General features: G+C 35.6%; 5 protein-coding genes across 5 annotated transcripts; 3 read left to right on the plus strand and 2 right to left on the minus strand.

The window, feature by feature from the left end:
- The first annotated feature begins 381 nt into the window (after positions 1 to 381).
- LOC111432165 (PRA1 family protein D-like) lies at positions 382 to 3,481 on the plus strand. The gene is made up of 2 exons (XM_023068993.1): positions 382 to 590; positions 2,650 to 3,481. The coding sequence occupies exon 2, from the start codon at positions 2,773 to 2,775 to the stop codon at positions 3,301 to 3,303; it is 531 nt and encodes a 176-aa protein (XP_022924761.1). The 5' UTR covers positions 382 to 590; positions 2,650 to 2,772; the 3' UTR covers positions 3,304 to 3,481.
- Positions 597 to 2,422, plus strand: LOC111432163 (DNA-directed RNA polymerase V subunit 7-like). Its single transcript, XM_023068992.1, has 2 exons — positions 597 to 957; positions 1,665 to 2,422. Exon 2 carries the CDS (start codon positions 1,674 to 1,676, stop codon positions 2,250 to 2,252), a length of 579 nt encoding a protein of 192 aa, XP_022924760.1. The 5' UTR covers positions 597 to 957; positions 1,665 to 1,673; the 3' UTR covers positions 2,253 to 2,422.
- Positions 3,363 to 6,049, minus strand: LOC111432162 (E3 ubiquitin protein ligase DRIP2-like). The gene is made up of 6 exons (XM_023068991.1): positions 5,639 to 6,049; positions 5,474 to 5,573; positions 4,755 to 5,393; positions 4,601 to 4,651; positions 4,394 to 4,466; positions 3,363 to 4,184 (listed from the first exon to the last, which is right to left on the minus strand). Exons 1-6 carry the CDS (start codon positions 6,003 to 6,005, stop codon positions 3,954 to 3,956), a joined length of 1,461 nt encoding a protein of 486 aa, XP_022924759.1. The 5' UTR covers positions 6,006 to 6,049; the 3' UTR covers positions 3,363 to 3,953.
- Positions 6,050 to 7,055: 1,006 nt separating this feature from the next.
- Positions 7,056 to 8,697, minus strand: LOC111431770 (auxin-responsive protein IAA14-like). The gene is made up of 5 exons (XM_023068474.1): positions 8,348 to 8,697; positions 8,069 to 8,274; positions 7,597 to 7,732; positions 7,450 to 7,511; positions 7,056 to 7,355 (listed from the first exon to the last, which is right to left on the minus strand). The coding sequence occupies exons 1-5, from the start codon at positions 8,602 to 8,604 to the stop codon at positions 7,318 to 7,320; spliced, it is 699 nt and encodes a 232-aa protein (XP_022924242.1). The 5' UTR covers positions 8,605 to 8,697; the 3' UTR covers positions 7,056 to 7,317.
- A 3,622-nt stretch (positions 8,698 to 12,319) lies between these two features.
- On the plus strand, positions 12,320 to 13,636 carry LOC111431795 (auxin-responsive protein IAA4-like). The gene is made up of 4 exons (XM_023068502.1): positions 12,320 to 12,615; positions 12,722 to 12,939; positions 13,042 to 13,141; positions 13,245 to 13,636. Exons 1-4 carry the CDS (start codon positions 12,395 to 12,397, stop codon positions 13,318 to 13,320), a joined length of 615 nt encoding a protein of 204 aa, XP_022924270.1. The 5' UTR covers positions 12,320 to 12,394; the 3' UTR covers positions 13,321 to 13,636.
- Positions 13,637 to 14,703: the final 1,067 nt, after the last annotated feature.

Below are 14,703 nucleotides of genomic sequence, written 5' to 3' on the forward strand. Positions count from 1 at the left end.
AATAAACGAATTTAATAAAATTATATAAATTTTAATTATAAATATTTAATAGAAAAGCAAACTATATTAAATGAGATTAATATATTATAAAATTATATAAACTATATTTTATTTAATTTTCATTCCTTAATACGTGTATTAAATAATAGATCTTAAATTTGATATTTTCAAGTTTTAAATCGTTAATGTTAATAATTATTTAAAAAAAATAACTTTAACATAATCCTAAATAATATGCCTTAAATTTATATTTTAAAATTTCTTTAACTATCTTAAAAAGAACTAATAAAATAAAGTAATCTAATTAAAAAGAAAAAAAAGTAGTAGGATTTATATTTTATAGTACACGTCATTGATCATATCTGAGAAGGGACGAAAAGTAAGTAACGGAGCAGCTTCCATTTCCAAGATCCATATTTTTGTTCCTATAAAATATGGCAAAACCATCAGCCCTCACTTATCCACTGCAATGCTTTTCACCAATCACAACATGGCCACAGTTCGTAATGCGCGCCCAATTTCTTCCTAATTCTTGCCGCCGCCCCTCCTCCTCCTTCTCCGCCTCCGCTGCTCTTGATTTTTCGTAACAGGTAACTAATTCCTCCTTACCTCCGCACTTCTCTTATACGTGTTGCAGTAGATAGTTCGCATCGTATTTGATTTTCAAGAGTGTCTGAAATTTGTACTCGGGATCTGTACTCGGTTCTGGTCTCCCGTAATTGTAGGATTATTGAATTTCTATGCGTTTTGTTCATCTGGCGTTTGAGGTAGTCCCTGTGTTTTTTCCTTTGCTGTTTGATTCTTGATTCTTGATTCGATCCTATGTTTGGATGTTGAGACCACTGGAATTAGTTGGGGATTGTGACCGAGTGGCGATTGTTGATACTTCCTATTTGTGCTGCTCAGACGCATTAAACTCTTTTTGTGGTCAGTTCGTGAACAGAGAGTCGGATTTCGGTTAGTTGCGATGAAATGTTTTCACTGGATTGGCTTAATCTTGAAATGCGTAAATCGCCGAGCATAATCGGGTGGATCCTTTGATCATTTGTCACTGTTCCTTCGGGAGTTTACAGAATGACCAACCACTCGGCTATCTTTGTTAGTATTTTCATTTTCTTAAAAGTTGTTAGTACTTAATGGATGTACGATCTTCTAATTATGACATGGCGAGCTCATGTTCCTAATATCGGTTTGGAATCCTTCTAGGTGCTCCTAAAATACTCCACCAGTTTTGCAACTAGATTTCATGTTTAATATTAACGACTCATCTGAAGGGGGTTCTCAAACAATTTGGGAATTCTTTTATTTTCCAGTTCAAGGACATTGTTGACCTTTTAATTTTATGTTCTTTTCGTAGCACTAATGTTAGAGGCCAATGTGAAGCAAATGTTTCCTTCTTTGATTTATTTCATCTTTATCCTCCAAGTGATGGTTGGAGGTATGACTCAAAATCTCAGTCTGAAACACCTTCTCCAAGTGGATGGGTTTACACGGTTTAATGGTTGCGTATTTATCAGATAGTCTAAGAAAGCAATTTTGGTGGCTCAAGTGTTCTTAAGATTTGTCTGATTAGTTTCCCGATGCCAACAAATTTCCAATCTCTTATAAGATGTAGATTGGGAAATGTTCTAAACACCTCTGTTGTTTTTCTTGAACTTTATCAGATCTGGGAAATGTTTTGTGAAGTGGAACTAGTGAGAGATGTGGAAGTCACGGTGGAAAAGGAAAAGAGAGATGGTGTCAACTTGCAGAGGTACATTATAACATGTCTATTAGAAAACCTCTTGAAGGAGAAGGCCAGCAAAGACCATGGCTATTTTCTTGCTGTTACTAGCTTGAAGAGCATAGGGAAGGGAGAGGTCAAGAATGAGTCTGAGTCACAATGTGTTTCATTCCCCATTACCTTTAGTTGCCGAACCTTTTTGCCTTTGGAGGGAGAGATCTTGCATGGAGTTGTTCGTCACATATTTCGGCGTGGATTACTCTTAAAATGTGGACCGATCAAGTACGTGTTTCTTTCAGCTCGTAAAATGCCAACCTACCATTATGTTGGAGGTGAAAATCCTGTCTTCTCGAGCACCCAATCTGCAACGATTGGAAATGATGTCGTTGTACGGTTCAGTGTGCTTGGTGTGAGATGGTTAGAGAAAAGAGGATGCATCAAAAAGGAGTTTGTGATGCTTGCTAGCTTAGAAGGTAACACCTCACTTGGACCCATTTCATCGTCCGACTCCGACGAGTTTGACTTGTAAATTTAGAACACAAACCCACAAAGTTGGGAATGTTTCAATGTAATATATTCTTACACGCCTTGCTCATTTCTTCCCCTCTTTCTTTGTCTTCCTGTTTGTTGTTCTTCATGGCAATGATAATTCAAGATTCTTGTGGAATATCCAAATAAAGCAACAGAAATCTTCTTTTATTTTTCTGAATGTCCTAATTAGTTTCTCTTTTTTTAAGAATACAAAATTAGAAATATCAAGATTAAATTTTCGAACAGATTGGTTAGCTGTTGAACCTTTTCCAGACTACCCGTCAACTGCCCTTTCTTTCATTATACATTTTTTCTTATTTTTTAAAATTTAATTTGACACTATTTTTTCCATTGCTTTCGCTCAACCTCATATTGTTCTTATTCGAGAATCAAAGGGAAGAAGGCGGGAGTCGTGGGACTAAAGATTTAAGCTTCGGATCTTCCGCTTCTTTGCGTTTCTCTTTTTCTTGACTAAATTACCATTCATTGGAGCTCCGGCAAAAAGATTCCAGGGTTCTATGCCAATGTCTGCCGCTGAATTCGCCGTCACTTTCAAGGAAGCTGGTCGATCCGTCATCGCCACTCGCTCCCCATGGCGGGAATTCTTAGACCCATCTGCTCTTAGCCTTCCTTCTTCCCTCTCCAACGCTACGACTCGAATGTCTCAGAACTTGACCCGTTTCCTTTCCAATTACTGTCTTCTCCTCTTGCTCCTCGTCTTACTTGGCCTCATCTACCATCCATTTTCAATGATTGTCTTGTTCCTCGTCTTTGCTGCCTGGTTCTTCCTTTACTTCTCTCGCAACGACCCACTTAGGGTCTTTGGTTTTGACTTGGACGATTTGGTTTTGGTCATCATTCTTGGATTGACTACTGGATTGGCGCTGGCGGGCGTTTTTGTGAATGTGCTGATTTCGCTTGCAATTGGGGCGGTGGTGGTCTGCTTGCATGCGGCTTTGAGGGCTACGGAGGATATTCTTGGAGATTTGCAGGATCCTTTTGGGGATGCCCTGTTGGATAGTCCAAGAGGTGATTATAGCGGCTTCTGATTGAATGTGTGGGTTTGTCTCACTATTTAACCATTTGAAGTTCTGTTTTTTTTTTTTCCCCCAATTGGTTTACATATAGAAGTTTGACAGTTTGCTGGTCTGTATACTGGTCTTGTTGGATGAAATGTACATTGCAAAACTCAATGAATTGCAGAAAAGTATTCATGTTTATTAAGCTCAAAATCTTGCGCATTATTGTTCTTTTTACTTAGTTGGAGTGTCTTGTTGAGAGTTTGATCTAATGGAGCCTTCAATACGCTCTTAATTAACACGTTATGTGATTGAATTGAAATTAGTCGCTTGGGATGTTACCATTGTTGTATGATTCCCTCTGTTGTAGAAGCTAAATTAGCTACTGAATGGAATTGTTGAGCCAACAAATCCTTGCTCTTCGATTGGCCTTTGGTCACATGAAATTCTTCCCTTAGTTTCCTTTTTCTACGAATGAGCATGCTTATCATTTAAGAAATATTGAGTTGGAAGGATATCATGAGACCCAAATGTGAGTTTTACTCGTATTGTATGTTCGAGTCTGTTTCGATTGGTTGACCTTGTTGTCTCATTTTAATGAAGAAGAAAGAAGTTGACCCTCTAAATTATGGCCTGTAGTTTAAGAGGGAAATTTATGAGACGATGCATAAAACATGTCTCTATTTGATCTCTTGTTGAACATCATTCTCTAGGTGAGCACAAATATTTGGGAATTGTCCAGAGTGACAACTCTTTCGACCATAAGATAGAACCATCACAAAATCTTTGGCTGAGCTGCCCACAGATATCTGTATTAGTTCTATTTTTGTGGTTGTCTGTCGCCACAGTTCTACGAGGTCGTGCAGATGCAATGTGGAGCTCACTGGATGGCCCTTAAATGAGATTTCCACCTGTAAATATTTAGGAAATGTTATTACTTGACAGTTATATAGACACACTCTGCTTCTTGAATGTTTGGACCGTGCATAGAGTTCAGTTCATTTTGACATGAATGCCGACACTGCTTTCTTATCATTAAGTGATATGTGTAGAATCTTTTTTAGATCTTTCAAATAGAAGGAAGGCTAATATAACTAAGAGGGAGAAGATGGGTTGTTACCTCAATCTCACTAGCAAGTCCCAGTTTCTTCGCAAGATATTTCTGGATAAATGACACGGGTATACAGCCATCGCTGTGTGTTGAAGATCAAAAGGAACACCGAACTATAAACTTATTAATCTACTAGAAATATGCTAGAAAGGGGGCGGGGCAATTGCTTTGCTTATTATCAAATTGGCTCCTATTACTGTAGGAAATAGAACTAACCTGACCCTCAAGTAGTTTGAGGAGATCTGAGGCAAAGGCTGATTTCCTTCCCTGGTAGAGGCATTTACAAGTACATATCAATGTTTGGTCAGTTGCAGGAGTAGAAAAATGAACAGAACTATTATTCTTCTTGTTCTAAAGCTATTAATCTCACTGGTGATCAGAAGCAACTAGCGCAAACCATATTGGATTTGAGAACGTATTGCATCGTTTCTCTACACCAATGTCACCTACAGTCTGATCATAGGATCCAGTGCTGCTGGATAATCTTCTTTCCCATGAAACATCCTGCAAGTTTCCATGTTCAATGGAACCCGAAATTCCAAAAGATAGTCCTCTTTCAACTCTTTCCATTATTGGCTTGTGACTATGCTCTTGAACCTTGCAATAATTATCATCAATCTGGATTGGCTCTGGCTTGACAACAGTATCTTGTATATTACAATCATTTGAACTTGTTGCAGTTGCTTCTTCTTTTCGATTTAAATCATCAGTTTCCCTTTCCATTACTTGGGTATTGTTCTGCTTATTTTGAACAAAGACGAGTTTTCTTTGGGGAATCATGTTGGAAATACATTGTTGCACGACGAGGTTCTCTTGTGCTGTAGCTTTCGGGATTTTCGCTGCAGAGTGAGAAATCATATTTGTGTTGTCGATGTCTAAGGAAGAGAGTGATCTCTCTTTTCTTTTGGTCGGCAATGAAACGGCAGACTGTGTTGTTTCAGGTGCCTTCTCCTTCCTTCGTTGGCAAGGGAATGTCTTTTCCCTCAGATCATCCATTGTGTGGTCTGCCCTGCATAGTAGGTGTAAAAATTGGATCTTTACCGATTGGAAAAACACATTCCAATGATTGTATTTTAGGTCACACGGTACCTGAGTTTCTCCAAAGGCACACCCCCTAGATTTGTGTTGCACACAGGACAACCCTCTAACTCCTCCTCGGTTATCTTCTCATAGATACAATCCCTGCAAACTGAAACCCAACATTATACATAACATTAGAATATAGGAATCATAAAGAAAAAGTAGAGTAATTACATGTGTGCAGGCATTCAGATATGGTGGTAGCATCAGTGAACAAGTTGTTGCAAAGAGGGCATGTCAAGCAACCCATCAACTTCTCAGTCTCTACTTTCACCGTCGCCGTCGCCATTGGCCGGTGCTCGATGATCTCTAACCGCAAGCGTTTGGTTGGCTTTTGTTGTGTGATTGTTATAAGAAAAAAAGGGGAAATATTAGGATTAGGAGTGTTTTTCTCGTGGGTAACGAACGAGTTGGCCTTTTGTTTAGGGAATGTCTGTTTTGGTTTTTCTTTCTGGACGACGTTGTTGTATGTAACGTGCGCTCCGCCTCCCACTCTCCTCCTCCTTTCATCATTTCTCGCCGCTATTTCCTTCTTCACCATTTACACCATTCTTATTTCTTAAACCCTTTTAATAATTTATATATTTATTTATACCCAATAAATAATACTCTTTTTTATTTTATCTAATTTTATTGAGAGAGAAGGAAGAAATTTAAGGCTCTGGATCATGAAACAAGAACACGTGTAAGATTTTATTGTTTTTCCTTTTATATTGTAACTTTAGTTTTTGTTGGTAATTATGAGTGATCGGAAGACTTCCTTCTAAAGGATTGATTAATATTTAAAAATGGTTTGACATTTATGACTTCCATTCGAAGTTGGAATATTTATTTTTAGAAATAAATAAATAAAGACATTGAATCGATGCAGGACATGATTCGAATTCTTTGGCATAAGACAAGGGAGAGATACAAAAGGAGAATAAAAAACTAGGTAACGATTATAACATAAATTATTAATCTTTATAATATAAAACGTTACATATCATATTTATTCAGATATATATTCAATAAGCTCACATTTATATTTGTTGCCTACATTTCCTTCTTTGTAAGCATGCCATAAAATATTGATCAAATTATTAAAATATTTCCTCCACTTGTGTAAATTAAATTAAATTAAAAATACTATTTTTCATCTAATAAATAATTTTATACTCATATTTAGATCCAAGATATCAAAGAGATGGAAGGAAATGGACTCATTGTTTAGCCATTTAATTTTCATATTTATATATTGGAAAATACTACCAAGCTATTTATTGCTATTTTTTAATTCCACCAAAATAATAGGTATAAACAACTAAGAATTATCATATTAATTAAGGATCGATAATTAAAACAATATTTATTTGATAATTTACCCTTTTACCCCTAGCTGCTGGGTTAGTCTTGGGCAGGTCAAAACAACTAAACTTCTATAAAACTCGTAATATATTAAACATCTTCAAAAAGCATCCACATGCTCATGTTCCCCAAAAGAAATTTAAATAAATACATAATAATAATAATAATAATCTTTAACAAACAACCAACACAAAAATTAATATATATAACAGCAAGAGAAAAGGCATAAAAACAAAGTTTTTTTGTGATAAACAAAGCAATTCAAACAAACAGCCAAACAGGGTAAGACAGTTTATTTTTTCTTTTTTCTTGTTGGCTATTACAAATTAATTAATGTCCCAAATCTCTTTTAATATCTATATACGAACCATAACATTTTAAATTTAAAAAAAAAAAAAAAAAAAAAAAAGTAGAGATATTGCAATCAAATATGATCCATCTGTGTTGCCCCCTCCTTTGTTGCTTCATCATGGATCGACCAAATCATGCCGCCACCCACCACCTCTTCAGCTTCTGCTTTTGCATTTCTCCATCGCTCTTGGGGCTGAAATTCATTTCCATCACACTTTTAAACCATTCATCATCATCATCAAATCAATTATTCTTTTTACATTAATCCAATTTCAAACTATACATACCAAGCCCAATAGCTTCTGACCCCTTCGTTATCCTTAATCGCTTGCATGAATCAACGAACATCCTATAGTAATAAAATATAATTACGACAACAAGATGGATCTAGAAAAATAATTAATATTGAAGATTGGGTTAACATAAGAACTTACTCCCATGGAACATCTCCCACGAGCATCCAATCACCATCCTTATCTTCATAGGTTGGTACATATTCAAAGCTGTTTAGAAGATCCATCAACTTACTTTCGTTGATGAAGTCTATCATTCCTTGGGCCCCATAGTCACCTTTATTTTTATTAACATTATCATTAACACCAAAAAGAAAAAAGAAAAAAAAAAAAAAAAAACTGAAACTTTGGTGATTAAAATATTTAATTCAAAACATACAATGATTATCATAAGAAATAATAAAGGGTAGCTAGTAGCTAGGCTGTAATATGCCTTTGTTAATGATTCCAAATGATCCCACATATTCTCGCATCAAAGATCCTTGTGTTCCCAGATCTAACCTAATTCATTATACAATTATCTAAAAAGATGTCCTATAATATTTATTAAACCATACACTAAATTTAACCTAATCTTTTCATTCGTATTCTCGACGGGTTGTAAATTACTAACCGGCCATCGTAAAGGAGCTAAACATCTTGGCCAACGCATTCGAGAGCTCTTGGTAGCTTTTGTACATCTTCAAGTCCACCTTTCGCAGATATGGTGCGCCATCCATACAAACTTTCACAAACATAGCCGAGCCACTGTCAGGGCTCTTTTGAGCCATGACATTCTTTCGGTAGGATCGCACCGGTGGCCATCCCACGGCTTGTGCCCTAAAATATTAACCCGTATACTATCAATAATTTGTTAATTAAAAAAAAAAAAGATCGTAACATATTAACATACTTGGCAGGTGGCTTAGCAGGATCTTTGGAGGTAAGACTCTTCTCATCAGTTGAAGTATTATTATTAGTCTTCATATTCTGTGGTGTCAGATCGACGGTAGCAAGAGGCTCAGATTGGATATTGAGTTTCAGATCAACGGTCTCAGAGAACCCTCTTTTTCCATTAGCTTTAGGAGTCTCAGGCTCTCCTCCTCCTCCTCCTCCTCCGCCGCCGCCACCGCCGCCGGGTAGCCCGAGACAGAGATCAGTTTCCAGCATGTTGACAACTTTCCGGCTAACCTCCGTGGAAAATTTGAAAGCTTTTTTGTTTCGCTTCCCACTTTCTCTCTCTCTCTCTCTCTCTTGCAAATTGGGTCGAGGTTAGAGGAGAGAAATAATATAGGCAATGCAATAATATTAAGGTGCGTGGAAGTTTGTGTAGCGTGTGGCTGCATGTGCATGTCTTATCAAGCTCCTCACTACTGGGATTTCGCCACGTGGACAAACACACGATGTTGATCTTCAACTGCCGTATGACCCTTACCTATGTGATCTTATTTGGGCAACTTGTGGTTGGTTTTGAGGGAGCCAGTAACATGGTTTTGCCCCCTTCAATTAGTCAACCATTAATCACCTACACACAACTCCACCAAAACTCTCAATAGCTTCAGTCCTTTTTGACAAAAGCGCGTTTGTTTTTTTCAACAGGGTCTCGAGTCACTACAAGAAATAAAGGATTGAAGAGGGGTCGAGAGAATATGGTGGTGAGTTAGAGACATGTCACATCTAAGAAGAGAGAGAAAAGGAAACATTTGTAAAGGTAGCAGGTAGCCTTGCTATGTCAACGTCGCTCTCTCAAATTTAAACTCAAAGTCGTAGCTGTGCTTATAACTAACTATATTTCTCTCTCTAATAAGTCTGATATGAATGACTTCCTAACTACACTCACACGTATGTTTTTTTTTTGAAGAATTAAGAGATATACCGTCTAAAAAGATATTAATAACGCTACATTAAATTGTATTATAGGGTTAATTGAATGAGGAGGGGGCAAATAATAAATGAAAAATTGTGTAGGGATGGAAAATTAATAAGAAAGAATCTGGAGGCACCATAACAATATATTCCAAATGTTGGTAGAAGTTGAGACAATGGTACCGTGGGTGGGGCTGATTCGGACACCCTTTGCTTTCTTTCAGTGCTATAGTCAATATACTCTAACTCTCCATTTTCTTATAATTGCTTTTATACCCCTCCAATTCCCACTATTTATTATTCGAACCAAACTAACATAATATATAGTTATATTCATATTTGTATAAAAAATTTAATATATAGTTTGGATCTCATTCAATCTTATATATTATATTATATATATATATATATATATAAGAATGTGGAAATTGAAGTAATGGTGGCGAAATGGAATTGGTCCTTATGGCGGCGGCAACGTCAAATTCATCGAATCTTTTTAACATAATTGGAAACATGAGTTGTGCTCTTTCATTCCTGTTTGATAATGACAACTGGCAGATCTGTTTTCAGAGAACCCCAACCGACATCGTACTTGGGCTTTTGGGTCGGTTGAGCCCAATTTTGTTGAGGCCCGGCCCAAATGTTTGAATTGGTAAAATTAAGTATAAAAAGGTTTTTAAAATAATAAATTGTTTTATGAAATAAATAAATGAATTGAAGGAATATAACGCTTCGCAGTTTCTTCAAACAATGAAAAATGGATGTTTGGAAATTTAAAAATAATAATATAAAGAAAAAAAAAAGACACCAATTATTGTTATTTGATTATTAATATTATTATTATTATTAGGGACTGGATTTGGTTACGTGTCTTGTAGAAATGAGTAGGCATGCGGGTTCCAAGCAAGTCCGAGTTAATGAATGGGATGTTACACCATGCGGTGGGGTCCCATCGTACATCCCGTGTGGCTTCGTCATTCTCTGTGGGACCGCTACACATGCATCATGCAACCTCACCCAACATCTTCAGCGGTAGGCTTGTTTAGGTAGAGAAGACAGATACACACGTTGAAGGGATGGTAGATATAACCGCAGTTACCAATGTTGTTTTCTTTGAGTTTTCTCTTTTGGACTTTTATTCAAAGTTTTTAAAACGTATACGATAGTGATAGGTTTTCATACCCTTATAAACAATGTTTTGTTATCCTCCCCACTTGAAGTGGGATCTCACAATGGTTTGAGAGGGAAATCCTGAAAAGAAAAGTTCAAATACGACAATATTTATTAACAGTAAGCTTGGACGATTACAAATGGTATTAGAGTGAGACACACAGACACCAGTCAATGTGCCAGTGATGAGGTTAAATCTCGAAAAGGAGTGGACATGAGGCAATGTGCCAGCAAGAACGCTGGATATCAAAAGAGGTGGATTGGGGGGAGGAGTCTCACATCGATTGGAAAAGGGAACAAGTGCCAACGAGGACGTTGGACCCGAAAGGGAATAGATTGCGAGATCCCATATTGATCGGTTGGAAAGAGAAACAAAACATTATTTATAAGGATGTAGAAATCTTTCCTTATCAAACGTATTTTAAAAACTTTAAGAGAAAGTCGAAAAGAGAAACAATAATATCTAGTAGCGTTGTTCTTGTTGGCTATTGTATATGGGAAGAAGACAGGGTTTGTGATGGTTTGCATGAGTGTTTTGTGTGTTAAAACTACAAACCCTCATCCTTTTTTCTTGGGTTCTTCCATTGTACCTCTTTGTTTTGTTTTAGGGTATTAGAAAGAGTAAAGCACTAAACTTTGTAGCACTTGATTTGAAGATTGAGAAGTAGAAGTAGAAGTAGGTACACAAATTTGAATGCATATGGAAGTGATAGATGGATGGATGAAGGAAACTCTGCCCAACCTAACTACCAAACCCTAAATAATGAGAGGTCGCATCAACTCCAACCTTCAAAATTGACCAAATTCTAATTCATATTTAATTTCCAGGATGTTGTGTTTGGAGCAAGTGCCAAGCTTTTAGCTCACCATCCACACAACACAGGTGTAAAGCTATCAAATTTAATCTGATGCCTACTCTTTCCTCTTGCTTTGCCACACAATTTTTTCCCCTTTTTTTTGCCTTTTCCTTTTCCTTTTCTGAAGTTTAATGGCAGATATGGGCATGCCCAACAATGGTGAAACAGCTTACACAACTCTAAACAAGTTTGTTTCTTTTTTTTTTTTTTAACCAAACGTCCAAATTTACTCAATAAAACGCGTCTATTAAGAAGAGGTTTTCACATCCTTATAATGAATACTTTGTTCCCCATGCTACTTGGTTCAAAGAACGGTAAGAGGAGACATAGCAAGTCGACATGTCGGGCCATTGAAAAAATGGCGAATAGACATCCTTTTCCTTTCCCTACGGCATGCAAAACATTTGAGGTAAGTATATGATCAACCTCAGCCTCTAATATTCTTTTTAATTTTTTTTTTCTTTTAAATCCATGAATATCCAAAATTATTGAGATTTTTGTTCATAACCCTATTAGTTTAGTAATATAGAATGGATCAAAACAAAACAATATCCATTTTACTAAATCATTCCACCCTTTAGCATAACATAACATTAGTTACATAAATATTCTTTGAATTTCTTTTATTAAAAAAATAAAGGAAAAATAAAGAAAGAAAAGGGTAGTTTTCCAATAAAGGTGAGACCTAAAATCCAACCATGCATGTGGGGAAGCCCTCTTCACGTGGGGATGCTCTACAATCCAACGCTCAAGATCTCTTCTTACCCATATCACTAAACAAATCATAGCCGTCCATTGTCATCGTGGGCAGACGCGGCCTTGTCCCACCCTTGTCCCCTGTCTTCACGGACACATTGCCTCAAAGTTGCTGCAATTGCTACCGACAGCTTCCTTTGCCTCTGTCCCATTTTCAAACTTTTAAAAGTAAGTAATTATTATTAATTTATTCATTTTATTCGTGCTTTCTAAACCTTACCCTTTTGCTTTGAAGCCTTCTCTATAAGATACAACCACTCCCCTCCCCCTTTCATTCTATTCCCTTCAATAAAAATTCAAACTTTGCAACAATGGCGTTTCAAAATTGCCTCAACCTCGATGCCACCGAGCTCCGCCTTGGACCCCCCGGCGCCGCCGACGACGACAACAACAACAACAACCAAGAACAGCCTCAATCTCTCAGAATCATCAACAACAAAAGACCATTATTGCCGGAATCCAACCAAAGCTCATCTGCTTCAAACATCTCTGTTTCCTCTGATTCCACCCTCCAAACCCCACCTCCCACCAAGTACGTTCTTCATATACAAACCAAACCCAACATTACAAAGTTTGCTTGAGAGCTTGTAATTAATTAGATTATTGGTTATTAATTTTGTTTTGGGTATGTGGTGTAGGGCTCAGATTGTGGGGTGGCCGCCGGTTCAATCGTTTAGAAGGAACAGCCTTCAATCAAAGAAGACGGCGGTGGCAACGGCGGCACAGGAGAGTAGTGGAAATTATGTGAAAGTAAGCATGGACGGAGCTCCTTACTTGAGGAAAATTGACCTCTGTTCATACAAAGGTTACCCTGAGCTTCTCCAAACTTTACAAGATATGTTCAAGTTCAGAGTCGGTATGTATTATTGTAATTTATTTTCCTTTTTCATATATTATATAAACTGTTAATGAGATAATTAATAATAAAGTTTTGATCTTTTTTCCTTTTCCATTTCAGGTGAATACTCCGAGAGAGAAGGCTATAAAGGGTCTGAATATGTTCCAACTTATGAGGATAAAGATGGTGACTGGATGCTGGTCGGAGATGTCCCATGGGAGTAAGTTCCTTGTTTTTTCTTCTTATGATCTTCAAAATGTTGGTTTAAAAGTAGAAATTTGTGTGAATTGATCTGACATTCCATATGGGTTTTTGATATACAGAATGTTTATGTCGTCCTGCAAGCGCTTAAGAATCATGAAGGGATCGGAAGCGAAGGGATTAGGATGTGTTGCATGAAAAATTGAAGAAGAAGAAGAAGAAATCATCAGAGCCAGGAAGCTTTGAATTACGATCAGAGAAGGAAAATCTGGGCTTGGGATCTCGAGGAAGAAGATGATTTGATTTTGCAGAGAAAACCCAGTTGGGATTTGGGGGAAAAACAATATTTTGCAGAGAAAATTAGGTGTTTGTGGGATGATTTGATGAATCATCTTCATCGTTCTTCCTGCATTTTGATCATTCTTTTGATCCCAATATCATTATCTGCAGAGACCAGAAATGATTTGTTTTGATTATTATTATTATTGATTATATGATATGAATTTTTGTGTATCAAAAATCAAGCAATGGAATCTTCTTTTTATTCCATCCTTCAATCTTAATCTTTGGTTTTTTCTTAATTTTGAAAACTCAAATTCCATTATTAAATTAGAGCCTTCATGTGTGTTCTTCAATCTCATGTCTTTTGATAAGAACTTCTTAACTTTTTTTTTTTTAATTTTTTTAAAAAAATTTTATGTGGTTAAATTTAGTTTATTTTTATCATTAATTTCTAGCTTTTTATTTTCTTAATTGAAGACTTTGTTTGAGAAAATATTGATGAGAGAGTCAATTGTTTTGTTAATATGTAAATTTATGAGGTTGATCGGGAATTACTAATAGAAAAGGAAATTAATATATACTAATAAATGTATTGAATTAATAAAATTGAATAAATAATTGAAGATTACCATTCTTATTTCTTTTTGGAAAATAAAAACTTTATTTAATGACTTAAAAAAAAACTTGGAAAGAATTGGTAAAAAATAAATAATAAAATAAAGAAATTCATAATTAATAAATAATATTGGAAACTTAAAAACTAAATAGACAAAATATAAAAGTTGAAGTGACAGTAAATTTGTAATTTAACACAATAATAACAATAATAATAACGTAATTTGAAAAATCATATTTTATCATTTAAAATCATTTTAATGATTTTTCACGTATTAAAGTTTTTTTTTTTTTTTTTTATAGTTTCATGAAAATTAATTATAATGATAATATATATATATAACTAATTTTATGTTTTATTAGTGCAAACATAGATTTTGAAGGTTGGATTAGTTATTGAGAATTAGGGTTTTGTAGAAGAAAGATGAAGTTTGGTATAAAATAATAAAATAATAAAACAATAAAACAGTCACAGCTCACACACATGGATTAATGATTGTAATAAAACAGCATCCAACACATTTCCTTTTTCTTTTTCTTTTTGTTTCTCTTTTCTTTTCTATATAAGAAAAAAAAATTAATTTTAATATGATTATAAGTTTTTTTTTTTGTAAAAGTTAAAATTTTTGGTCCAATTCCGAAAATATAAATAATTTTTTTTCTAACGTTTTAAGTTTTACTTTT

The sequence above is a fragment of the Cucurbita moschata genome, unplaced genomic scaffold (assembly GCF_002738365.1).
Source record: "Cucurbita moschata cultivar Rifu unplaced genomic scaffold, Cmos_1.0 Cmo_Scf00037, whole genome shotgun sequence".
Classification (NCBI taxonomy): domain Eukaryota; kingdom Viridiplantae; phylum Streptophyta; class Magnoliopsida; order Cucurbitales; family Cucurbitaceae; genus Cucurbita; species Cucurbita moschata.

What these genes read in the sequence shown, in the direction of transcription:
- LOC111431795 (XM_023068502.1), top strand. Translation starts at nt 12,395, where the DNA reads ATGGCGTTTCAAAATTGCCTCAACCTCGATGCCACCGAGCTCCGCCTT. An exon ending in CAAACCCCACCTCCCACCAA is followed by an intron (nt 12,616 to 12,721) that starts GTACGTTCTTCA and finishes TATGTGGTGTAG; the next exon opens with GGCTCAGATTGTGGGGTGGC. An exon ending in GTCGGAGATGTCCCATGGGA is followed by an intron (nt 13,142 to 13,244) that starts GTAAGTTCCTTG and finishes TTTGATATACAG; the next exon opens with AATGTTTATGTCGTCCTGCA.
- LOC111432162 (XM_023068991.1), bottom strand. Translation starts at nt 6,005, where the DNA reads ATGGTGAAGAAGGAAATAGCGGCGAGAAATGATGAAAGGAGGAGGAGA. An exon ending in ATCTGAATGCCTGCACACAT is followed by an intron (nt 5,574 to 5,638) that starts GTAATTACTCTA and finishes GTTGGGTTTCAG; the next exon opens with TTTGCAGGGATTGTATCTAT. An exon ending in GACTTGCTAGTGAGATTGAG is followed by an intron (nt 4,185 to 4,393) that starts GTAACAACCCAT and finishes AAATATTTACAG; the next exon opens with GTGGAAATCTCATTTAAGGG.
- LOC111431770 (XM_023068474.1), bottom strand. Translation starts at nt 8,604, where the DNA reads ATGCTGGAAACTGATCTCTGTCTCGGGCTACCCGGCGGCGGTGGCGGC. An exon ending in CCTGCTAAGCCACCTGCCAA is followed by an intron (nt 8,275 to 8,347) that starts GTATGTTAATAT and finishes TTAATATTTTAG; the next exon opens with GGCACAAGCCGTGGGATGGC. An exon ending in GTCAGAAGCTATTGGGCTTG is followed by an intron (nt 7,356 to 7,449) that starts GTATGTATAGTT and finishes AATGAATTTCAG; the next exon opens with CCCCAAGAGCGATGGAGAAA.
- LOC111432163 (XM_023068992.1), top strand. Translation starts at nt 1,674, where the DNA reads ATGTTTTGTGAAGTGGAACTAGTGAGAGATGTGGAAGTCACGGTGGAA.
- LOC111432165 (XM_023068993.1), top strand. Translation starts at nt 2,773, where the DNA reads ATGCCAATGTCTGCCGCTGAATTCGCCGTCACTTTCAAGGAAGCTGGT.